Source organism: Protopterus annectens, chromosome 1.part1 (assembly GCF_019279795.1).
Source record: "Protopterus annectens isolate FY-2018-M chromosome 1.part1, PAN1.0, whole genome shotgun sequence".
NCBI lineage: Eukaryota > Metazoa > Chordata > Ceratodontiformes > Protopteridae > Protopterus > Protopterus annectens.
The window spans coordinates 1,138,628,061-1,138,651,937 of NC_056726.1; the positions used below are offsets into that span (position 1 = coordinate 1,138,628,061).

Here is a 23,877-nt window from a genome sequence, read left to right on the forward strand (position 1 = left end):
CACTGTCATTTATTTATTTATTTACATTTGTTTACTAGGAAATTTTGACTGGACGCAGGTCCTTTTTCAACAGATGCCCGGGGAGAAAAGCTCCACATCATGTACATGATAAATAGAAATACAAAGTTGCAGCAATAGTGAACATCATTACAGGTTGTTGGCTTTAATACAATAACAAGATATTGATTATCAACAGTATATACAGAAAATGTTGCAAGTTAAGATAGTTTCTTGTCGTTTATAATATTAGTAACAAAGTTGTCAGACAAGATGTTAAAGTATGTAAAGACAACTAGCTGTTTCTGACTATGGTTAGTAGTGGCGGTAGTATATTTGGGTTAAGAGTCTAGGTGGGGGGGGGGGGTAAGGGTGGAGGTGTTAGTCTGGATTAGAACAAGGACAAAGCCAGTGCAAATTTAAATGGAATTTGAGCGCAGTCTTGAAAAATCTGCTAGAAGGTAGAGTAGTTATAGAGGGTGGAAGATTGTTCCAAAGTTTAGATATGGTACATAAAAAATATGTCTTCTTCTGCTGAGTTTTTGGGTTTGATAACAGTGAGTTGATTTTTGTTGCTTGATCTTTTGGGCCTAGTGGGGTGATAGTGTTGGAGAAGGGTTGAAGGGAATGGCTGTTAAGGGGATGGTTAATAAGTTTATGAGTGAGGGTGAGTTAATTAAAGTGAAGGCATTGTGGGAGTTCTAGCCAGTTTAATTCTTTAAGGGAGATACAATGATGGCTGCAGTAGGAGGTTCTAGTGGCAAATTTAGCAATTTTATTGTAACAAGCATCCAGTTTGTGTAGGTCTGTCTGTTTAAGGTTGGTAAGTATGGGGGATGCATAGAGTAGGGTGGAGATTAGCTGGGAAGTGGTTATGGAGATTCTAGCCGCCTTGGTTAGGAATTGGTGGCTTTGATATAATGCACCAAGTTTCTTGTGAACTTTTTTTATTGAGAGAGATATGTGGGTGTCAAATCTAAGTTTGTTGTCTATTTCCACACCGAGTAATTTTGTGTGTTCTGATGGAGAGATGATGACATTGTCTTTGGCAAGAATGTTGAAGTGGGGGGTGTTCTGGGTAGCTTTGGAAGGTTGGAACAGGAGAATTTTTGTCTTACTTGGGTTGAGTAGGAGCTGAGCATTGGATAGCCAGCTTTCTACAGAAGAGAATGATTCCTGTATGATTTGTTATAGTTCTGGTAGAGTGGGGGCAGAGCAGATGAGACTAGAGTCATCTGCATACTGTATAAGAGATGTTTGTTTGGTGGCAGTATGTAGGTTGTTAGTAAAACGTGAGAATAGCAGAAGGCAAAGGATAGACCTTTGGGGAACTCTGAGAGTAACTGGGAGGTGAGGTGATATGCTATCGTCCCAGATTACTGATTGCTGGCATCCATGTAGATAGCTGTGGAGCCAGTTGCAGGCTGATTGTGAGAAGGAGAGGTTGGGGAGAGTAGAGAGTAGTAGCTCATGAGATACCATGTCAAAGTTCTTTGAGAAATCTAGATATACGGCAGTTGAGAAGAGGCCATTGTTTTTGTGATGAAGTATAGTGTTGGTGAAGGAGAGCAGAGTGGAGGTAGTGCTGTGATATGGCCTGAAACCATTTTGGGTTTTGGAGAGGAGATTATTAGCTAGGAGGTAGTTGGAGACCTAGGTGTTGATACATTTTTCAAGTATCTTGGAGAGAGGGGAGAGGATAGCAATGGGGTGGTAATTGCAGAAGTCGGTGGAGGGGGTGCCTTTGTGGAGGGGAATGATGTGGGATATTTTCCATATCGAAGGAACATCTCCTCCATTGGCCATGATTGTGTCACTTCTTCCACTTGTTGTTGTTCCTGGACTTCATTCTGTCATCTGCGTCCCTGTCCATGTTGAAAATTTGTAGACTGATTATTCCCTGGATTAATGGGTTGATTTGCTCTTTGATTTCTAAGCCTTTCAATTCGGTGAGGCCCATTCTCTAGTGGGTCCCCTGCTTCATTTTCACTGGCTTCAGCTTCACTTAGGTTAAGGTCATCATCTGGTCTCTCCTGATTGGCTCCATCTACGTGGGTTTGCATTGATCGAGTCACTCCACTCCATTGTTGTGAAGTGGGTGGTTTAGGATAAGCAACGTCCCTCTGCTTCATCGCACTGAAGTTTCTTCAATTTAGTCATTTAAAATTTTGTAATATGCATGCCAATGCTTGTAAAAATACATGAGTACTCAAATTTATACCTAGTGAAGTCTAGATCACCCTTGATAACACCATCAAGAACATCCACATCATTGAGCAAAACATCCACCTGTTGTTGGTAATGGTGGATGAAAAGCTGTAACAAGTTCAAACCTTGTCTGTTAAATAAATCTATTAAATCATAATGGAAAGGGGAATTCGGAATGAGACCAATGGGATAGTGGCAGGATCTCAATCCTTTAGGTGCTATTTTCTTTCTTAGACATTCATTAAAGTACGTTATTTCCAGTTGGAGCTTTTTTAATTGAAACAGCTTCATATCTATGAGTTTTAAATTGTCCACAATGTTACATACCATAGGGAAAGAAGCGATTTCAACAGATACTATCATAGCCCTCAGATTTCCATTTCCACCTAAGGTGATTTTTAAGAGGGGTCAAAATTTAAAGAATTTGTTAGAGTTTAAGAAACAAATGTATCTTAAAGTGATGGGTATGTATAAGTGTGAGGCCTATCCTTAGTGTAGTTTCATTCAAACGGAACAGCTTTAAGATTAGGGGAATGAAGTATACTATTAAGGGTAGGTATACTTATAATTCAAAAAATATTGTTTATCTGGCTGCCTCTAGACTTTGCCCTAGTTTTTATATCAGAAAGACCAACAGAAAAGTTAAGGAACGCATTTATGAACATGTATATGCCATTAGAAATCATAAATGCAATAACACTTTAGCCAAACATATTGCTGATAACCCAGAGCATTCATTTTCATTTCAGGTTATAGAGCATGCCCTCCAAGATGAGAGAGGAGGACCCACATCGCTAAAATTAGAGCAGAAAGAACTTCTTTAGCAGCTCAGATTAGATGCTTGTAGGCATCCAGGCTTGAATGTTCCATTGCCTGTATTTTAAAACTGAAAAGTCTTCTGAGATGAATGTTTCCTTTTTAGGTTGTTTTTCACTAGTAGTTTAACATAACTATTGTTTTACCATCGGTATTTTGATTTGTATTTTAACCTATGGGGGAAGAAACGTTTTTCCATGCCATTTTATTTCTTGTTTATCTTTGGTTTCATTCCATTTGCATTAGTTTTACATTGTTTCACTGTGTTTTTATTTATTTTGTTGAAAACACTGGTCAGCTGATTTATGTCATGTGATTATGTGTTGATATTTAAGTACTGCACTAGACTGTTCTTGTTTGTCTGAGGAAATATTGACATTTGTCTTTACGAAAGAGCTAACGTTATATTTATTAAACCTCATTTTTTTATTTACTGCTGCCATGTCATTTTTCTTTCTTCTTGAGTTTGTGGCTTTATTTTTTGTTTTCCCAGTTTGAACTTTCTAATAACTACAGGCTTAAGAAAAGTTATGTCAGATGTAGTATCTCTCTTAGCAATGATTTCTTTTACCTCTACCAGGATAGTTATAAGTCCTTGTGATAGTACAGATCCACTGCTGTCTTAAGAAAAAAAAAGTACCACAACAGTGTTTCCACCTCTATAAGCTGCCTCTTTTGTATTTTGTTTCCCCCACTCTATCAGTGCATATACTTGTACAACAATAATGCTCTGCTCAGTTGCACTGGAAATGTTTAACTGTTAGATCTTGCATGTACCAAGAGCAGTCCCTCCATCTTTTGCTAGTACAACTTGCTGTGATGGTTTAGACTATCTTGTCTTGTGCAGTTATGTCCTGCTAGCTAAACAGAGGCCACCATTTCTGTCCATCAACTCAGAAGTGGTACACTGACAGTCTTTCAACCAGATTCTCATAATATCAGTAAACTAGTGAGTGTTTGTACCCTTATCATTAGCTTAATGACATTTCAAAAGTATAAACCTAATATTCAGTCATCCAGCTATTAAAATAAGTATAAAGTTTTTCAGTGAAATTGTTGACATTGTCTTCTGCTTTCCTGTTATGTTCTCTAACCCTTTTCCAATAAATGTCAGGAGCTGACTTAAAATATTCACATTTTTTAACTTGTAGCTAATTAATCACAGTCAGTTCCACCCATCTTTGTTAATTCCTTCATTGCCTTACTTTTGAGCAGAGTAGTTAAAATTGTCACATATTGCCACTGATTTATTTGGTGTAGACTGCACACTAGCACACATTCTTGACTAAAAATGTCACTTTAATTTCCCTAGTTATACTAAGGACACGTGGTGCAGCAGTAGCGTTGTTGCCTCACAGCAAGAGGTTCTCCTGTTCAATTCTCAGCTTGGGTTGGGAGTGCCTTCTGTGTGGAGTCTGCATGTCCTCCCCGCGGTCGAGTGGGTGTTCAAAAGACATGCGTTGAATGGGCGTGCCTTCGTTGAAGGTTGGGCATTGGGCTGGCAACTCAACACCATAAAAACCAACTGCCAATCATTAGCGGACCGGAGTTCCGCTGTGGTGACCCCTAACCGGGAAAAGACAAACAACAACAACTAAGGACACATTTTAATACTGAAAATGGCATCCATGGCATGGATATCTGCTAAAGACTGAGCCTGTCTTTCTTGTGCTGGTCTCGTGTCTCTCTTTCTTGTCACTTCTTGCTCTGTGTAGCTTTATTCCCTCTCTGCCCTCCCTACCTTTATAGCTTTAGTTGATTCATTCAGTCAGCTGTTTCATTCTTCAAGTGTTTTACCTCTAGCTTCAGTTTCAGATTTCACAGTTCAGATTGCAAAATTGAGGTAATCTCAGGACAGGATGTAGGTTGCCCCTTTACTACATTCTCTACAACTATGGAAAATATCAGACCATCTCCTTATTCACTGGAATGACCTTCAACTGCTTATAAGTTAGACACAAATGTATCTTATTGAAAAATATCAGGGGTCACTGATTTACATTTGTCATAATCTACTGAGCTCTTCTATATGTTTTCAAACCATACAAGTCCAGTTTATAAAATCCCATCTTTCCATCAATTTATATGCCTGGACATAGATTTTACATCTACACTGCTAAGAACAATTTGTATGTGACATACTTGACCTTAACAGAATATGGCAAGATGCTTCCCTGGGCTCTTACCAATACCAGCTGCACCAAAACAGGCACCATACTATGCAAATGAAGAGCATCATTATAAACACTGGCGAACCAGCATTTCACTCACCACATGCTCAGCCCAGTGCTTTTCAGCACTGCCTTGGCAACAGTAACTGAAACTCAACTAAAATTATGTTTCATACACACACACACACACACACACACACACACACACACACACACACACACACACACAAACATACACACACAAATGCACATATACTTTTACAAGAAGGGGCAAAGGATATGTCTTTAGTCTTTGCTGATTTTACTTTAAAAGAATGCCAACAATCAATGTAATCTGGCAAATCAAAATCACAAATTCTATATGCTTTTAATAATTAATAATGGTGTCTTGATTTGGAGTTGTTACGGCTAAGCAACCTCTTTTTCAAATGTTGAATGCCAGTGGTTATAAGTTATCATTTTTATGTAGCTACCCTTTTATATGTTACCAAGTAGACAGACACATGCAATTATAATTACATAATAAAGTTTTTACTTAATGAAATTAAACAATAAACCTTAAAAAATCAAAATAGAAATAATAATACTCTTGCCAAACGAAACAGGAAATAAACATTTTGAACAGACACATAAAATTAGATGAAAGTTGACCATCAGCTATTTCTTTCAAAACCACTAACTGAAAGAGAAATATAATCAATCTGCATTTGATTCTTATAACCATATACCAGGTGTAAAAGACAAGAGAGGACATGCAGGCGGTTAGTGTGACAGAGAAAGATGCAGAGGACAAGAAGAAATGGAAACAGTTGATCTGCTGTGGTGACCCCTAACAGGAGCAACCAAAAGAAGAAGGTGTGAAAGACAAATGGGGACATTTTACAGACATCATCTCAGTGACACTGGCTATCGGGCTGCTTCACTTATCACCAATCCATGTAAAGATTTTCTTTGCTGTTCCCTGGCCTGTTTTAAAATGTTGAACTTAACTCTTGCACTGAACTTTTAGAGAGTGTCACATAACTTGAAGAAACTCAAGGGTTAATCTCTGTTAAAAGGGAAGTGTTTACTTAGGATAGACCTTTTAGACTAATTGTTACCTTTTATTTGGCCAAGCCGTCTTGGCTCTTTACTTCCTGTCAGGGCAAAATTTTCACTCCATATAATTTCCTTTACAGCAAAGTTGCTTAGATAACAAGCAATCTCCAAATCTAAATAAGGTAATATATTTGAGAGAAGGCAACAGTCTAAAGCCCCTTCCATTGTTACATTAAACTGAAGCCCCATCTCCCTGAGTCAGTGGTAGTTGAGGTGGATGTAAAGGATTCCAAGAAATTTATCAAAAAGAATAGGGGAAGTTCCACAACGTCCTGACCAAATTTCCCGTAGTCAATATGAACACCCCCATGTCTCCCCTGAGAAGAAGACATTATGCTAGTGGGATTATCCTGGTCAACAAAAGTATAAAATACAAATAACCAGGCTTTTGTAGTGTGTGTGTGTGTGTGTGTGTGTGTGTGTGTGTGTGTGTGTGTGTGTGTGGAACAGCTTCTTCACAGTTATTGTTTTTACTGCACCTTCATTAAAACAATATTGCAGGTTCTTCACAGCTTTTCACATATGGCTTCATTACAGAATGGTTTCTCTTGGAAATAGTATGGTTAGTTTGAAGCAGGCTAAGTCAGTAAATTAGTAATAAAGGTTTAGTGTGGAAGAGCACTGAAGTTGTGTTATATTCAGTTTCTGCAGAAAATACACAATTATCTTCAGGACTTCAAAATAAGTATTACTTATTTAGCTTTGTTGATGAATATATTAGTAAGATAAAATTAATGAACTAGCCCAAAAGAATAGTATTCAGGAATCAAATTACAGTGCTGACTAGTGATATATTCACTTTATGATGATGTAAATTCAGTCATTAACTCACTTTTCACAGATCCACTTCTGTTTTTTGGTGCAGTCATTGTCATTCCAAAGAGTCTTACCATCAATATGATATAACTCGACACAGTCTTCTTTCTTATTATAATCATCTGGGTTACCTTCATGCCAAAATCTGTATAAAAAAAGTGTAAAAAAAGTGAATCTTTGAACTACCATTTGCTCACCAGAAGCAGTCTTACCAAAATAAGTGATCCCTACTTTACAGATCTCTGACATGAGTAATTGCTAACATTTTGTATATAGGAAACAGATTTATTTAATTGTTACAGTTTAAACCAAATGCTTGATCCCTTGTATATGTGAGTCAGATGGTAGATGGAGGGAATGAGGGAAGAGAATATTAATTGAAATGTGTAACATCAAAAAATACTCAGAATAAATTAATCTAACAGTAAATAATGAAGCTAAAAGACATCAAACCTTCAAAATTTAAACAAACAGCAACATTACTAAAAACACAGATTCATATTATATTGCCTTGGTGTTGCCATGTAATACAAACATATGCATGCATCCAGTGTGTACTGGGGTGACCTCCCCACACACACACACACACACACTGTATTTTTTATAACAGTGCATGTTATTATGTAGATTTGTGAGTTGAGTAAATCATTGATTTTATTTGCAGCTGGCTGGAGTGCTAGTTTTATGTGACAAGTGACAGTTCTTTTGACAAGAATTAATAGCAGGGGGGGGTGTTTTCCAAGATGGCTGACTGAGAACAACAACTGGTGAAAGCTCTGTCACTGAAAGTTTTCTCTGACTGAAAATCTAATCAACAATTTAAAATTTGTAGATACGTCTTAGCTAATTTTATTCACTAATAGTCAGAAAAAAGATTTATAGCTTCAAGTTCTTCAAAAGCCATATTTTTTTCTGTCAGAATTTCAACAGGTTGGTTAACAGAGAATAGAATTCAACATGAGTCTTTCAAGAGATGATGCTCAGGATTCTTGTGTTAAAAAAGACCTGCAGGCACTAATATCTAGTATGAAGGCTATATTGCTTAAAATAGACAAACTGGATACCAAACTACAAAATTTCAAAGAAGAGGCCAGAAATATGATGAAATATATAGAAATTCTTATAAAACAACAAAGTGCACAAATCAGAAGTATGGACGAAGCTTTAAATGATAATGAAGGAAGAATAACTAAAGGCGAATCTCAGCCTGAATCTTTTTTAAAACAAAATAACTGGCTCACAGTTTCATGGCCAAATGCTAGGCTATGCTGAGATCAGAATTAAATCCTGCACATTGTGTCTATGATGTGGCAACCTTGACCATTATGCCAAACCCACCTCTTAGAAGAAGTGGATTATTTTGAAAATAGTCTGAGATGAAATAACATCAAAACTTATGGTATACCAGAAAAGTATGGGGAAGGCAATATAATAAACTTTTTAACAACCTGGCTACATAAAGCACTGAATCTACCTGAAATGTTATCTTTTGGAATTGAAAGCCCCATAGATCCTTGAGAGCACCTTTGAAGAATGAAAATTCACCATCATGTCCAATTATACTTAATTTATATCTAGCAAAGGAGAAGATCAAATATTAAAAACAGCATGGTCAAGCCCTCCTATTAAAATAAGTGAACATGTAGTCATATTTGACAATGATTCTTCCAGTAAAGTAATGAGGAAAAGAAAATCCTGTTTACCACTGATCACGGAATTTAAAAGGATGATATTAAAGCCACTTTGATGTTTCCTGCAAAGATCAAATTATTTCCTTCTGAAGAAATCAAATATTTAACACACTGGAGGATGGGTAACTACAGCAGAGCTAATAAGAGAGATGGCTAGAAGGGTGCTTGGTGTGACATCTGGAAAGAGGAAGGAGGACAAGGAGACCTGGTGGTGGAATGAAGAAGTACAGGAGAGTATACAGAGAAAGAGGTTGGCGAAGAAGTGGGATTGTCAAAGAGATGAAGAAAGTAGACAAGAGTATAAGGAGATGAGGTGCATGGCAAAGAGAAAGGTGGTGAAGGCTAAGGATAAGGTGTATGTAGAGTTGTACAACAGGTTGGACGCTAAGGAGGGAGAAAAGGACCTGTACCGATTGGCTAGACAGAGGGACCAAGCTAGTAAAGATGTGTAGCAGGTAAGGGTGATAAAGGATAATGAGGGAAATGTACTCACAAGTGAGGAGAGTGTGTTGAGCAGATGGAAAGAGTACTTTGAGGGGTTGATGAATGACGAGAATGAGAGGGAGAGAAGGTTGGATGATGTGCGGATAGTGAATCATGAAGTGCAGTGGATTAGCAAGGAGGAAGTAAGGATAGCTATGAAGAGGATGAAGAACGGAAAGGCTGTTGGTCCAGATGACATGCCTGTGGAAGCATGGAGGTGTTTAGGTGAAATGGCAGTGGAGTTTTTAACAAGATTGTTTAATGAAATCTTGGAAAGTGAGAGGATGCCTGAGGAATGGAAAAAAAGTGTTTTGGTACCGATTTTTAAGAATAAGGGTGATGTGCAGAGCTGTAGTAACTACAGAGGGATTAAACTGATCAGTCACAGCATGAAGCAGTATGGTTTCATGCCAGGAAAGAGCACTACAGATGCGATGTTTGCTCTGAGAGTGTTGATGGAGAAGTACAAAGAAGGTCAGAAGGAGTTGCATTGTGTCTTTGTGGATTTAGAGAAAGCATATGACAGGGTGCCTAGACAGGAGTTGTGATATTGTAAGAGGAAGTCGGGAGTGTCAGAGAAGTATGTAAGAGTGGTACAGGATATGTACGAGGGTAGTGTGACAGTGGTGAGGTCTGCGGTGGGAGTGACAAATGCATTTAAGGTGGAGGTGGGATTACATCAAGGATCAGCTCTGAGCCCTTTCTTATTTGCAATGGTGATGGACAGGTTGACAGACGAGATCAGACAGGAGTCCCCGTGGACTATGATGTTTGCAGATGACATTGTGATGTGTAGTGAAAGTAGGGAACAGGTGGAGGAGACCCAGGAGAGATGGAGATATGCTCTAGAGAGAAGAGGAATGAAGGTCAGCAAGACTAAGACAGAATATATGTATGTGAATGAGAGGGAGGACAGAGGAATGGTGAGGATGCAGGGAGTAGAGGTGTCGAAGGTGAATGAGTTTAAGTACTTGGGATCAACAGTTCAGAGTAATGGTGAGTGTGGAAGAGAGGTGAAGAAGAGAGTACAGGCAGGATGGAGTGGATAGAGAAGAGTGTCAGGAGTGATTTGTGACAGACAAGTACCAGGAAGAGTGAAAGGGAAGGTCTATAAGAGTGTAGTGAGACCAGCTATGTTATACGGGTTGGAGACAGTGGCACTGACAAAAAGGCAGGAGCCAGAGCTTGACATGGCAGAGTTGAAGATGTTAAGATTTGCACTGGGTGTGACGAGGATGGACAGGATTAGGAATAAGTATACTAGAGGGTCAACCCAGGTTGGAAGGTTTGGAGACAAAGCCAGAGAGGCAAGATTATTTGGTTTGGGCATGTGCTGAGGAGGGAAGCAGAGTATATTGGGAAAAAGATGCTAAGGATGAAGCTGCCAGGTAACAGGAAAAGAGGAAGGCCTAAGATAAGGTTTATGGATGTGGTGAGAGAGGACAGGCAAGTGGTTGGTGTGACAGAGCAAGATGCAGAGGACAGGAAGAAATGGAAACAGTTGATCTGCTGTGGCGACCCCTAACGGGAACAATAAAATCCTTAATAATACTGAAGAAAGGGAGTGGAACATTATATCCCTCAAGAGAAAGTCTGAGCTGAATTCCTGGAAAACAGTTTCTAAAATTAAAAATCTTAAAAATAAGGGACGTTCATTCTCTGATTGTATGATTTTTATATTCTGAAACAATACATTTACCCTTTAAAAGGTTTATACTTAACTTCATGCTTCAAAATATATGGAAATATGTATTTATATTTTAAGCTAAAACATTTTTCATAATGAGGAATATAAATTATTATTTTTACCATTTTACTATATTTGCAGAGAAAGAATTAATGTATTTCATACACTTATGTGTATTTCTAAAGATAAGAGAATGTCATTAAATTGTAAACATTAGAATTTGTAACTTTCAGACTATATAAGTTAAGAATTTTATTTTATTTGTTCATCTTTGTTTAATGTGTGAGTACGTGCATTGCTAGGTTAATTGAATATCAGATCTAAGTAAGATGCTAATTAGAAGTGTTAAAGTGCTGGTGATTTTTTCATTGTTCTTGCATTACACATTCCTATTAGAGATCATTTATGAAGCAAGTAATACTTAAAGAAAGTTTGGAAACAAGAGAATGTTCCATTTGTGTCAGAATGTTGACTTCTTCCAACCATGAGCTGTTCTGAAGAAAACCTAGGTAAAAGTTAATCACTGATATCTGTAAAAACAGAAGGGAACTTTTTTCAAGTATATATATATATATATATATATATATATATATATACATATATATATATATATATATATATATATATATATATATATATATATATATATATATATATACATACATACATATGAGGAATCTACTCAAACTAATATCTTTTTTTCTTTTCTTGGAAGTGATGAATTGCAAAACAAAAGCTATAGTAATGTTTTATATTAAGCTGTTGCTCATATATAATGTGTTTGCATTTTGATGAATGTTAATAGCTTATGTTGTAATATTGACTCTCCCAGTACATATTAATGCTAAAAAGTAAAGTTAGATGTTTGTTACTGATTAAAACAACTTCAAAGAACTATGGAGAATGAGGAACTTACAGAGGAAATTAGCAGCTGCCGCATGCTTTGAATTATAATTTTCACATGCTGTAATCAAATTCTGATGTCAGGGTGTGAAGGTTAGCTAGAAAAGCAGTTCACAATGGCTAAAAACACATTCAAATTAAACAAACAGGAATGCTTCTATATAGCAAGATTGCTTGTAATAATACAATTCATGAGAAGAAATCTTGTGAAAAATATGCAAATCCACAGTGAATTAAATATTGAATATTTAAGATTAATAAAAGAGCAGTATCAGTAAGTTAAGAAATATATACACATACTGTAATCTTTAATAGAGCTGATTATTATTGATGTGAAATTTTCAAAATAAAATATACATAGAATAAGCTAGAATATTACTCAGAAAATAGTATGGAAAAATATATTTAAATAAAAAACAACTTATAAGAAAGATGTCTATTACATATTCCTGCATATGGCAGAAATATGAATGTACAAGAACTCATATAATTTACATAGAAAATCGTAAAAATATTTGAAAATAATCTGAAAACTGAAATTTGAAGCTTCGTCATATAAACTTTAAAGCCTTTACATGTTGTAGGTTATTAGATTCACTAAGACTACCTGAAATAACTCATTACATAAGTCAAAGCTGAAATTTGAGTGTTATACTACTAAATCAGTACACCATTTTGATCGAAGGTAAAGTACATTTTTCAATCCCCAGGATTCACGAAGCCTCCGTGTAAGAGTTATAACTCTTACACGGAGGCTGCAGTTAAATTGAGTGATGTCAGCATGCTCTGCATATTCATGAGAGCATGCTGAATCACACCTAAGTCGAACACGGCCGTGTAAGACAGTAGGGGGCGTGTCCGTAGGCTGAGCCCTGCAAGCGGACACGCCCCCAGAAGTTTAAAAGTGCCCAAAGTAGACACCCACAACAGAGTCCACGGAAATGTGAATAAACACAACACAACACATGCCCCTACAGACTATTAAACATAAAAGAAATATAAATGAACATGTCATATTTTTTAAACTGTAACAATGTTTAACCGTGAATGCGCCGTTATGCTGGCGCCCGTAAGCGCAGCTACAGTTAGCAGTCAGTGGGAAAGCATATAAGAACTAAATATGCAAAATAAGCCAGGAAGCAATAGCGGCGGTAGAGATGCCGGCTGCAGAGCAGGCATTCATGGTTCGAGCCCCACAACACAAATTTTTTTTCGCAAAATAAGCAGGAAACAAGTCCCTGACACATATATGTACACATAAAACCAGAATATATGTAAAATGCAATGTAATAGCCTATTTATATTGAATAAATGTGAGCTAAGAAATGAATATAAACTGCCAGATGTGCCCATAGCTGAGCTACAGTTCAACAGAGTGAGGTTATGTGCCCGTAGATAAGCATAGGTTTAACTGGTGCAAAATGAGTGCCTGTAGCCGAGCAGTGATTTCCCACGTTAAATATATGTGCCCCTAATTGCGCTAAGCGGCATATGCGTGCCAATAGCCAAATGAGTGTTAAACCGGCGTACCCCGTTTGCGCGGAGCTGCGCACCGCGCAAACGAGCTGACGGGCAATGGTGAGCAAGCCGTATCCAAAATGCCTTTACACAGACACACCCCTCAACATGTCTAGACAGTCATGAAAAATAAAAAGCAGTGGCCAGGTTCGAACCCAGGATACTATACACCATAGTCAAGGTACAGAACCACTAAGCCATGACAGCAGTTCCTAGAAATGCAATATTAGCTCATATATAGGAATGAATACAAACTACAGCATGACAATGCAGGTTTACTGAAGTTGATACAATTCCAAACTGGCCAATCACAGATATGTGCGGAAAACGGACTATATAAGCCCCATAGGCGGAATACACAGCATAAACGATTGTAGAACAGACCTGCAGTTAGAATGTCAGGTGTAGGTGAGGGTAGTCGCTGAGCGCAGAGGTGGGGTGTTGAGGAGTCCAGGTACATGGCCTGGCTCCTAGTCCACAACCATGAGGCCCAACTCATGCAGGGCCAGGTCCTTTGGGGAGCGTACAAGGCTGAGGCGTGGGACCAGTTGGCTCATGAACTCACCAGTGCCACAGGAATTCCTAGGACAGGTGAGCAGGTCCGTCACCACCATGCGGACCTGAAGAGACGTTAGCAGGACCAACTGAACCGTTGGATCCAGGAGGCCCGGCAATCACCCAACGCCCACCACTGAGTAAGTATCAATTAATTATGTTTGTAGAAAGTTAAACTACCTGAAATCATGGAGATGTGTATTCCAATATTACTTCATTTATATTACAGCTGCAGGTGTCCGTTCTGCGAACCGCAGAGCCTATGCCGATAGGCTGGTGCGGTTGCGCCACCAGGCAGGTCAGTAATCCACTACTAGTAACTGTAAAGATATATAAATGTATGACAGTCAGCATAAGAGTGCAGTGTAGCCATGAAGGAATTAAATCTGCAAGTCACAGTGTGAAAGTGTATGCAAGTATTGCCTGATTACAACAGTTCCCAGCCTGTAAGTTGAAACTAATCATGAGACTGTCCAACACATATTTTGAAATAAAACTGCCCTGCCTGTAAGAAAATAGTACACAACCTGCAGCAGCAGGTAAAGTATAGCTGCAGAAGAGGATGAAATCACATGTGTGAAATATATTCCTGTGGAAATACTGAAACATGACAGAAGTGAGAGTGCTGGAAAGAACTGTAATAACTACTGTTAAAACATGTCAATAAAGCCTAGAAGTACCAGTCTGAATAGTAACATGAAAGCAAGTGAGAGAGTGTGAGAAAGTGTCAGGAATACAGCACTACAGTAGTAATAACCCCTGAATAAACTATACTGCAGTCAGGACATAATTAAATGCATGTGAGACTCAGAACCAAACAGAAACATCTGTTCAAAGTGTTGCTGCATGTGGAATGTGTACACCAAAATCTGGATATGTTGCTCCCAGTCTGAAATATGCAGATAGGATGACTGTCTGATATACCAAACATCCACACCTGTCTACAAGTATAGAAAGCACAGTTAACAGGATGATGTATCTGCACAAAGTTCGATATGAATCGTGTATGAACAGCAATAAAATGTAGAGTTATGTTGCAGTAACAGTCCCATCTGCAAGGTTAAGTAGTTAACATATAGGACACTGTAGTTAGAACAGTAGTGTGTATATAACTGTAGCTATTAGAAATGTACAGCATATGTGGTTGTATTCGAAGGTGTTAATAATATGTTTGATTTACCCCACCCTCTAACCATCTATAACCCATTCCATGGGAAAATGGTATGTGCAATCACAATTACCACCCTGGACATCTGTCCTGTTGGGTCATATATATTTGCATGTCTGTTGATGCATCCGCCCCGTTCATACATCCATACCTGATGGCCTGTTGCCATCAATCAACCCTGCATGTTGTTGGACTGTGTATTACTGTTCAAATTATGCATGTGCTATGCACGCTGTTCAATGGTGTGAATAACTGGGTGTTTGGTTAATGGGAATACTAATGCATGCTGTTACAACTAACTGTGAATGGTATTTATATGTCACTAACCCAAACTGTCATGACATAATGCAAAACATAGAACGACAGGGAAGGTGGGTTCCGGCGGACCCACCTCTCCCACCTCAGCTGGCGAGTGCACCTGGCACTAGTGCCCAGTCCGGACCCTCCTCCGGTGGCCCTGTGCCACCTGCGGGTGGAAGCGCTGCAGGGGATGGGGCTCGCCCCCCCTCTGCAAGTGTGGCCGGAGGAGATCCACTACTCACCCTCCATAGCGTCTGGACTGTGGTGCGTAGGGAGATTCGGGACTCTGTCCTTGAGCCCCTACGCCAGCTCGAGGCACGGGTGGCGCAACTAACGGGCATGCCCGTTGCCCCGCCTACACAGCCCCCAGCACAGCCCCGTCCTGGGCAGTGAAGGAACAGTGGCAACTGCCTATGGGTGGGGATATCAGTTCCACTGTTGCCATCTGTGGGCTCATGGGCTCTGGACATCCCAACCTCCATCCCCGTCAATTGTGTAACCCCCCCACACGTGTCATACACCGCCTGTATGCGTCTTGTTTGTCTTGTCTGTTAACCTACCCAACCTACCTCCCCAGCTGTACTGACTACCTTCACCTGACATACCACTCTCACCTGAAAAAAAAAAAAAAAAAAGGCACTCTGTACCCACAAAAAAATTACGCCCCATACATAGCTGCCCATTCCGCACACATGTCTACTGGACATGGAACTCATCAATTCCAATTGGCTGTACAACAGGTATTATTGTTGTCCTGACACCTCTCTCAGGGGTGGAAGGTTTCAAATGTCACACCAAATTACATACATATGCACAGCTGTTGCTGATGAAGAAATGGGCAGCTATGGGCCTTACCTACATCCCTCCTGCACATCCCAAGCTTGTTTCCCTACTGTCTTACCCTCTTTGTGACCCGTTTTTCACCACTTTCCTGTCTCCCCGTTTTCTTTTCTTTCAAAGAAAATAGCTGGTGTAAGAGTAAGCACGCTTAAGCGGTTGTAAGCGGTGCGCTTGTGTGAGCTAACCGCCAGTGCGCATGCGTGAGCTCCGCGCAAACCAGCGCTAACACGGTTACAACTGCTTAAAAGTGCCTTAGTCACTTTGATTGACAGGTCCTGTACTCAGTTCCAAAGAAAAATAAAATCCCACTGTGAGTCCCGAACCCAGGACCTTGGCAACTATAGTCTGCATGACTTACCACTAAGCCATGACTCTGATATAGAAACACTGTGCTAAAGTAAATATATAATTTAACAGTAGGAATGAATGTAAAGGGAATATAGATGTGTAGTACACAAAGCATGACATTTAGAATCACAAACAAAACTGGTGGATTTCCATAATAGTAGTGTGTGAACAGAAACAGCCATGCTAGTTGGAAGCTAGTAGGTAATAATGTCACCATAGCACCTTGCAAGACACACACATACTCATAGCAGGATAAGCACTGCCCATACCCCACAACCTCCTACAGGAACACATCCGGACCAAGTAATAAAATATGTGGAGCAAAGGCCCAAAACCAGGGACACATTACAAATAAAGTTACAACAAATGCAGACAGTTCAGAAAGTAACAGGGTCTACACCTTGTGGGATGTTTGGAAGGGTATGCAGTCTGGAACTTGAATGTTTGTCACCATATTCTGACTTGAGCCCAGACTGACTTGCCAGATAAAGGTGTGCATGAGATAATGACTAAATTATGAGGCAGAAATGTGGACAGCCTGCAAATATCTGTACACATGACGGGTCCAACACCACCATATTTGAATAGTTAAGAACCCAGACATAGCAACAGTGAATGTCTTACAGGGATGCCCCACAGACAACATGTGAAATGTACAAACAGTAGGCAGAAAGGTGTAACCCATGCAATGGTAACTATGGAGTCCGGAAAGTATTCACCACTCGCATGGCAGAAAAAGTGTAGTAATACATATGCTCATGCTAACCCACAGTCACAACTGCAGCATACCAGACATTTTAATGGGTGTACCCCACTGATATGTACCATTCCATGAGGCACATAACTGATGAACCTGAAAGCCTCTGGGGCCTGCTCAGCAGCATACTCACATACCCTAATAGATGTCAAGGCCCACACCATGGACAGACCACACTGCATGCTGTAACACCCTAGCAGATATAGCAAACATTCCAGGGTGTGAATGTACATGGAAAATAGGAAAGCTACAGCAGCACACTACAGTCAAGACACCTAGCAGGCACACCAGTACTGACAGTAAAGGGCAACTATTGAAGCCTTAGCAACAGAGTGCAAGCAAAGGTGAAAGGAAAGCACACACACACACACACACACACACACACACACACACACATTAACACTAGTAGTAGTTGTAGTTGTTAGTGTACATACACAGTCAGTACAGGAAACTGGAGAAATGAATGGAGGAATGTTAATCCACAACCCACCGAGAAAAATGAGAGATACCAACCTTTACACTCACAGAATGTTGTCCACAGCATAACAGCATGGTCCCTGCCCTTAACATCTGAAAGGGCTACGCCTATTTCACACACCCTTTTATAGCACAGTTCTGAAATCACAGTGAGAACTGCAATCAGTACACAACAGGCTGCATGCAATTAGCAAATGCTGGCTAACAATTGGTGCAGAGGCCATCACATGGGCATATGCAGATACCTACAAAAGTATGCTGTATTCCATGTCCACGCATGCAATACTTTCATTGCACCCTGAGAGAGAAAGAGAGACAGAGAGAGAGAGAGAGAGAGAGAGAGAGAGATAGAGAGGACTAGACTGCAACTAAGCAGACGGAAACGAATCCCTCAGCAACAGCTACCTAGAAGCTGACAACTGTGAAGTGGAGCAGCAGGAAAGAGAGCCAGACAGTAGCAGAAGCAGCTGGGACAAACACAGGTACTGTAAAGTAATACTATAAAGGTGTACATACTGTGAACCCTCCATATGTGCCATTGGTCTGTATCCATATGTATATGAAGATGTGTAAAGGGCAGGAGATATACAGCACCTATCAGTGAAGGCTGTACATACATTTGTATGTGTGAGCTTCTATGTGCACATATAAATGTTGTTTGATTGTAGGTTGTACTGCCATGTACAAATTAGGTTACACAGCTATGTATGTTTAGCAGTATGTTAGTGTGTGTATACAGTAAGGTAGACAAATATGCTGATATACCTGTCTAACATATGGCTATGTATGTATGTCAACATATGTATGTGTATATATATATATGTATATATATACATATGATATGCATATATGTATACATACATAGAGAGAGAGATGTAGGACTACATAGACAGATGTCGATAGAATATTGTAGCAACATATCTATGTAATGCACACATGCAGAGATAGATATATGTAGATACATATACATAGACAGACTGATCTGACCACCTACAGGTATGATTGTATATGATGACCTGCAACACAGCCTGTCCCCCCCCCCCTGTCGGCCACACCCCCTCTGCACCCCACCCTCCACATCTACAGCAGAATATGTACATCAATATATATATATATGTGCAAATGTATACAGACATATTTACACATATATATATATCTATATACATATAGACATATCTTAATACATATATATATGTATAGAGAGAGAGAGAGAGATGTATATAGAGTCTGAGTGAGGCACATGTGTACAGATGTATTGCAACAGGTGCCTGGTGACAAAGGCACGGAGTGAACACCAGTGTCAAATCCGGAGTAACATACCACATTCCAGATCACCTACAACAGTAACCACCATATATGTGAGTGTCCGCCCACCACTGCATGTGTCAGGGGTGGGCAGGGTCAGACATGTGTACAATAGTGGCCCCAATGATAGTCACAGTGGCACACCATCCCTGGAATAGCTGCACATGGTATGTGTCCGCAGACATGGTGAGTCAGGCATGGACATGTAGGTCGGTGTACCCCCCACAGCACATAATGGATGCCATGGTATGGACCTCACATGACAGCAACAGATATGGAGAAGGACACAGTGACATGTACAACACTGTGACAATGCACCCAAACACAGTACCAATGCACAGTGACTGACAACACCACAGAGTACACATATGCTACCCACGAGGTTACCACCCCCAGATGCACATATGGAGGTCACACCCATGACAGATGTCCAACAACCATTGTAACACCACCCAGCATCCACAACCTAAATGTCTGCTGTGTGTCATCTGTGCCACTGCAATAGTGTGCACATGTGTAGGTACGGGTTCCAACTCACAGATAGGACACACCCTGCAACAAACCACACAGTGTTAAGAAGCGAGACTCCCCATGTGTACATGTCACACATACCCCTGCTGAATGTTAGTCAGATAGGTAATATGCCATATGAGTCACCCTGTGTGACTGTGTGACGGCAGCAGGTACCATCACACCACATGTGTCACAATGGTCAGGTTAGCAGAACAGTACGCTGCTGTAGACACAGGACATTAGCATATTGTATAGTATTGTATTACAATGTCATGTATTGTGTTGTATTGTATTGGTATGGTGAGGTGCCTCCTTCATGGAGTGGAACCACTGGTGCTGTGCGCCAGTGTACGGGTACATACCCTGTAGTCAAGGTAGTGTAACATAGCACTTCTATATGTGTGTTTAGCTCCTGTCAGAGGTTATGTAGCATGCAACTGGGGATACCAGCAGGTCCCATCCATGTCGTGTATTCTGCTGACCTGCGGGTGTCTCTCACCTGGACATCTGTGATGACTTGGAGGTTAGGGTCAGCTGGGATAACTATGTCTTATTACAGGGGAGAGGGCGGGTGACACCTGCACTGAACCTGTCCGCCACAATGTTGTCTAGCTGTGGTGTCAGTGAAATATGTGTTGTGTACTACCTATGGGCATAGAGGATGGCTCCTGACCAGGTCGCTAACATAACTCAGGTAGGCCTCCTGGTCATCTGTAGTGTCACGCTTGACGTCTCACTCAACATTGCCCATGTAGTCAGTATGATGGGAAATAGATCCTTACCAGTGCTGCTCAGACATGCCCTCCCTTCAGTGACTGATGCTCTGTCTTGCAGTAGCTTACATCTTCTGTAATACAATCTGTCTATGGCTGGGTTCCGCCAGACAGGATGCTGTCCCTTTGTGGATAGTGTCTTGGCCATATATGGGAATGCATGAGCCATGCATTCTTGGAGATGTCTGTAGAAAGCAATTGTGTAGGGGTCAGCATTGTGGGTTGTCTCTGCCACTGGCCCAGTGGGCTGTAAGGATACCATATCACTGTTACAAAGTGTAATGTCTGCATCTGTAATGTTGTGCACTGTAGCCATCTGTGCTGGTGGTGGAGGTGGGATATGTATATCCAGGGCAAGCAGGGTGTGGTCAGCCCACAGTACTCGCCGATGTACGCCATACAGTACCTAGATACAAACCCCCAGAGTGAGGAGGTGCTCCTGACCTGAATTGGTGTTCTGACTGCTGGTGTTTGGTAGTATGTCGTACGGAGCCTGGCAGGTACTGTTGCACAGTTGCTGGCCGAGCACTGATACCTGGCCATCTACATGTGTAGCCACCAATAGACAGACAGATGCTACATATATGAGATATGTGGTATCATAACAGTCAAGTAGCATGTGTAGTATGTGTGCCAAAGTCTGCTGACATATATTGCTGATACCAGGTTATCTTCTTTCTCAGGTACATGGCCCACCCAAGGCATCCCACCTACTCCGCGGCTGAGGATGAGGAGATACACCAGAGACTGGTGCGGGACTATGCAGCACTCTTTTCCCGCACCAGCCAGAATCAGCAGGTGAGGGCTGCACTGTGGCAGGACCTTGTCCATCGGGTAAATGATATAGGCATGCATAATAGGACATATGAGCAGGTACGACATCACTGCAGTGATTTGATTAGACATGTCCATCAGCGTCCGGCAGATATCCACAGGCAACAGGTCGCCACAGGTGGTGGGGTGGCTACACATCCCCCACTCACCAGACTGGAGGGACTACTCCTGAGTGTAGTGGCTCCAGTCCACCTGCAACAACAGCAGCAGCAGACATGCATCATGATGGAGGCTGGAGCCACACAGCAGCAGGACAGTGAATGTGCAGGTAATATGTCATATGTGTAGTTGACTGTTGTGTATACTGGTAGTTAATGCATGTGTGTGGTGTGTCCTTGGTTCGTAGCTGCCACCATAGTATTTAATGTGCAAGCGTGGTATCCTCAATATTAGCTGCAGACCTGTGAAAGGCGACTGTTGTACTCCTGACCTGTATCATACTCAGTAACATTGGCACAGTTGTGCCCACTAACATTAGTTTCCTCATGTCTGCAGGACCCTCTGGTATCACTGCATTGCAGCCTATCCATGCTGGTGAGTGTCTATTTACAATACCTGTAAAAGTGTTGATAGTAATAGTACTATTTGGCACACTTAGTAGTGCTCTTTGTATGCATGTAGGTGTGTCTGTGTCTGTGTGTCGATATCACGCATACTGAGTACTGTACAATTGTGTGAAACTGTGTGCATGTGTGCATGTGTGCATGTGTGCATGTGTGCACCTGTGCATGTGTGCATGTGTGCATGTGCATGCATGCATGTGCACGCAGTGCACGTGTGCATGTGTGCATGTGTGCACCTGTGCATGTGTGCATGTGTGCATGTGTGCATGTGTGCATGTGTGCATGTGTGCATGTGTGCATGTGTGCACCTGTGCATGTGTGCATGTGTGCATGTGTGCATGTGTGCATGTGTGCACCTGTGCATGTGTGCATGTGTGCATGTGTGCACGTGTGCATGTGCACGCAGTGTGCACGGTGCATGTGTGCATGTGTGCATGTGTGCATGTGTGCACCTGTGCATGTGTGCATCGCTGGTAATGTGTAGACATTGTAAACTGTGTTTCCTGTTTCCTTCCCACAGGTTCTGTTGCTGCTCTGGTGTCATATAGCAGGAACCTGAGTCAGGTGCCGTGGGTACTGATAATGATGACATTGGTGTAATGGCACAGGAAGGTATGCCAGGGTCCGCCATTGGTCAGCCAATTGACAGTACACAGCTGTCGACCCCATCAATGCGCACAGTTATCCTGCCAATACACCCTTGTCACCACTGTCCCTAGGTGATGGACAGCATACAGTGGGCATTGACCAGGGTAATGTGGTATCTGTGGCACATGCTTCCCCACACAGCAGCCATGGGCATGGCCCAGAGATGGTACCACACAGACAGATGTCCAGGGGTTCTCGTGGGAGCATCCATGGGCGTACTGCCCCTGGCAGACGTGCCCACAGAGGTCTTACAACCTCAGCTATGTTTCGGACTGTCATGCAGGCACAGTCACATATGGAACGGTACACCAGACAGGGTCTGAGGGAGCTGGCAGCATGTCGCACAGCCATGACCGACAGTATGCGTGACATTGCAGCCGCCATCCGTGATTTCACCGATGTCGTAGACAGACGTTGTGGGGACATATTACACCGGATCCACAACTACATGTCCATGAGCCAGGGTGATGGTGGGTGGTTGAGGCATCGACGTGGCCGTATGCCAGCAACAGCAGCAGCTGGCAGTCGGCGCAGATGACAACAGGGCCGCGGCCGCCCCCGTAGTGCCAGCAGCAGCCCCAGCAATGCTGGGTCTGTGCTGTCATCAGACCGCCCCAGGAGACCACGTGCACGTGGCTCTGGCCAGGCCCGACAGGGATCTGTGTCCAGTCAATGAACACCTGCTTCTGATGACAGTACCCAGTCTGGGTTGGTACCGGATACGGTCCGTAGCACCCCTGCAAGGCACAGGTACCGTGTCCATGGCCAGAGACACTGATCTGTATGACCTGGCAGGTACAGTCTGTGGCTGTCCACAAACACCAGTATATGGCAGCCATGAGGTGGAACTGTGTGCATCCATACACACATGCAAAATGACAACACCTAGGGCTACCGCATACACGCACACACTGCATCAACATTGCCCCACCTTCTACTGCTGTCCCTCACCAACACACATACACATACATGTCAATTGGTGGTATGGGTGGCTGACCCAGGCATACCAAGTTCACACCCTGTGCATATGATGAAACTGTGCCACCTCCTGCATTCTGTAACAACTGTGCAGGTACAGGTTAACATGTTGCTGATGCACAGGGTGACCACATAGATGTGTAGTAATAGTATCATGTTGTTAACAGTACTGTGTGCTGAATTAATTGTGGGTATATCACAGCATGCCTGATGCAGTATTTGTGTGATTGTCATGTCCTGTTGTCTACACCCATGGTAAGTACCATAGTGTATCATCTGCACATGTTGGCATACTGGTGGTAATGATGTCAACAGCAGGCTACATACATAGGTAGCACAGGAGATGGGTAATGAATGTAGTAATACACAATGATGGACATGTAAATTGCAAGTGGCATGTTGCCCACACTAGACTCTGCAATGCAGATGT

The 23,877-nt window shown here is 41.5% G+C and overlaps 1 protein-coding gene across 1 annotated transcript in view; it reads right to left on the bottom strand.

The window, feature by feature from the left end:
* Positions 1-1,850: 1,850 nt before the first annotated feature.
* LOC122815740 (CD209 antigen-like protein B) overlaps positions 1,851-23,877 on the bottom strand; it is a 1,006,265-nt gene continuing 984,238 nt past the window's right edge. The window contains exons 7-8 of the mRNA XM_044088497.1: positions 7,123-7,251; positions 1,851-2,142 (exon numbers count right to left, since the gene is read on the bottom strand). Coding sequence (XP_043944432.1) covers positions 1,851-2,142; positions 7,123-7,251 — 421 coding nt within the window. The remainder of the gene's footprint in view (positions 2,143-7,122; positions 7,252-23,877) is intronic.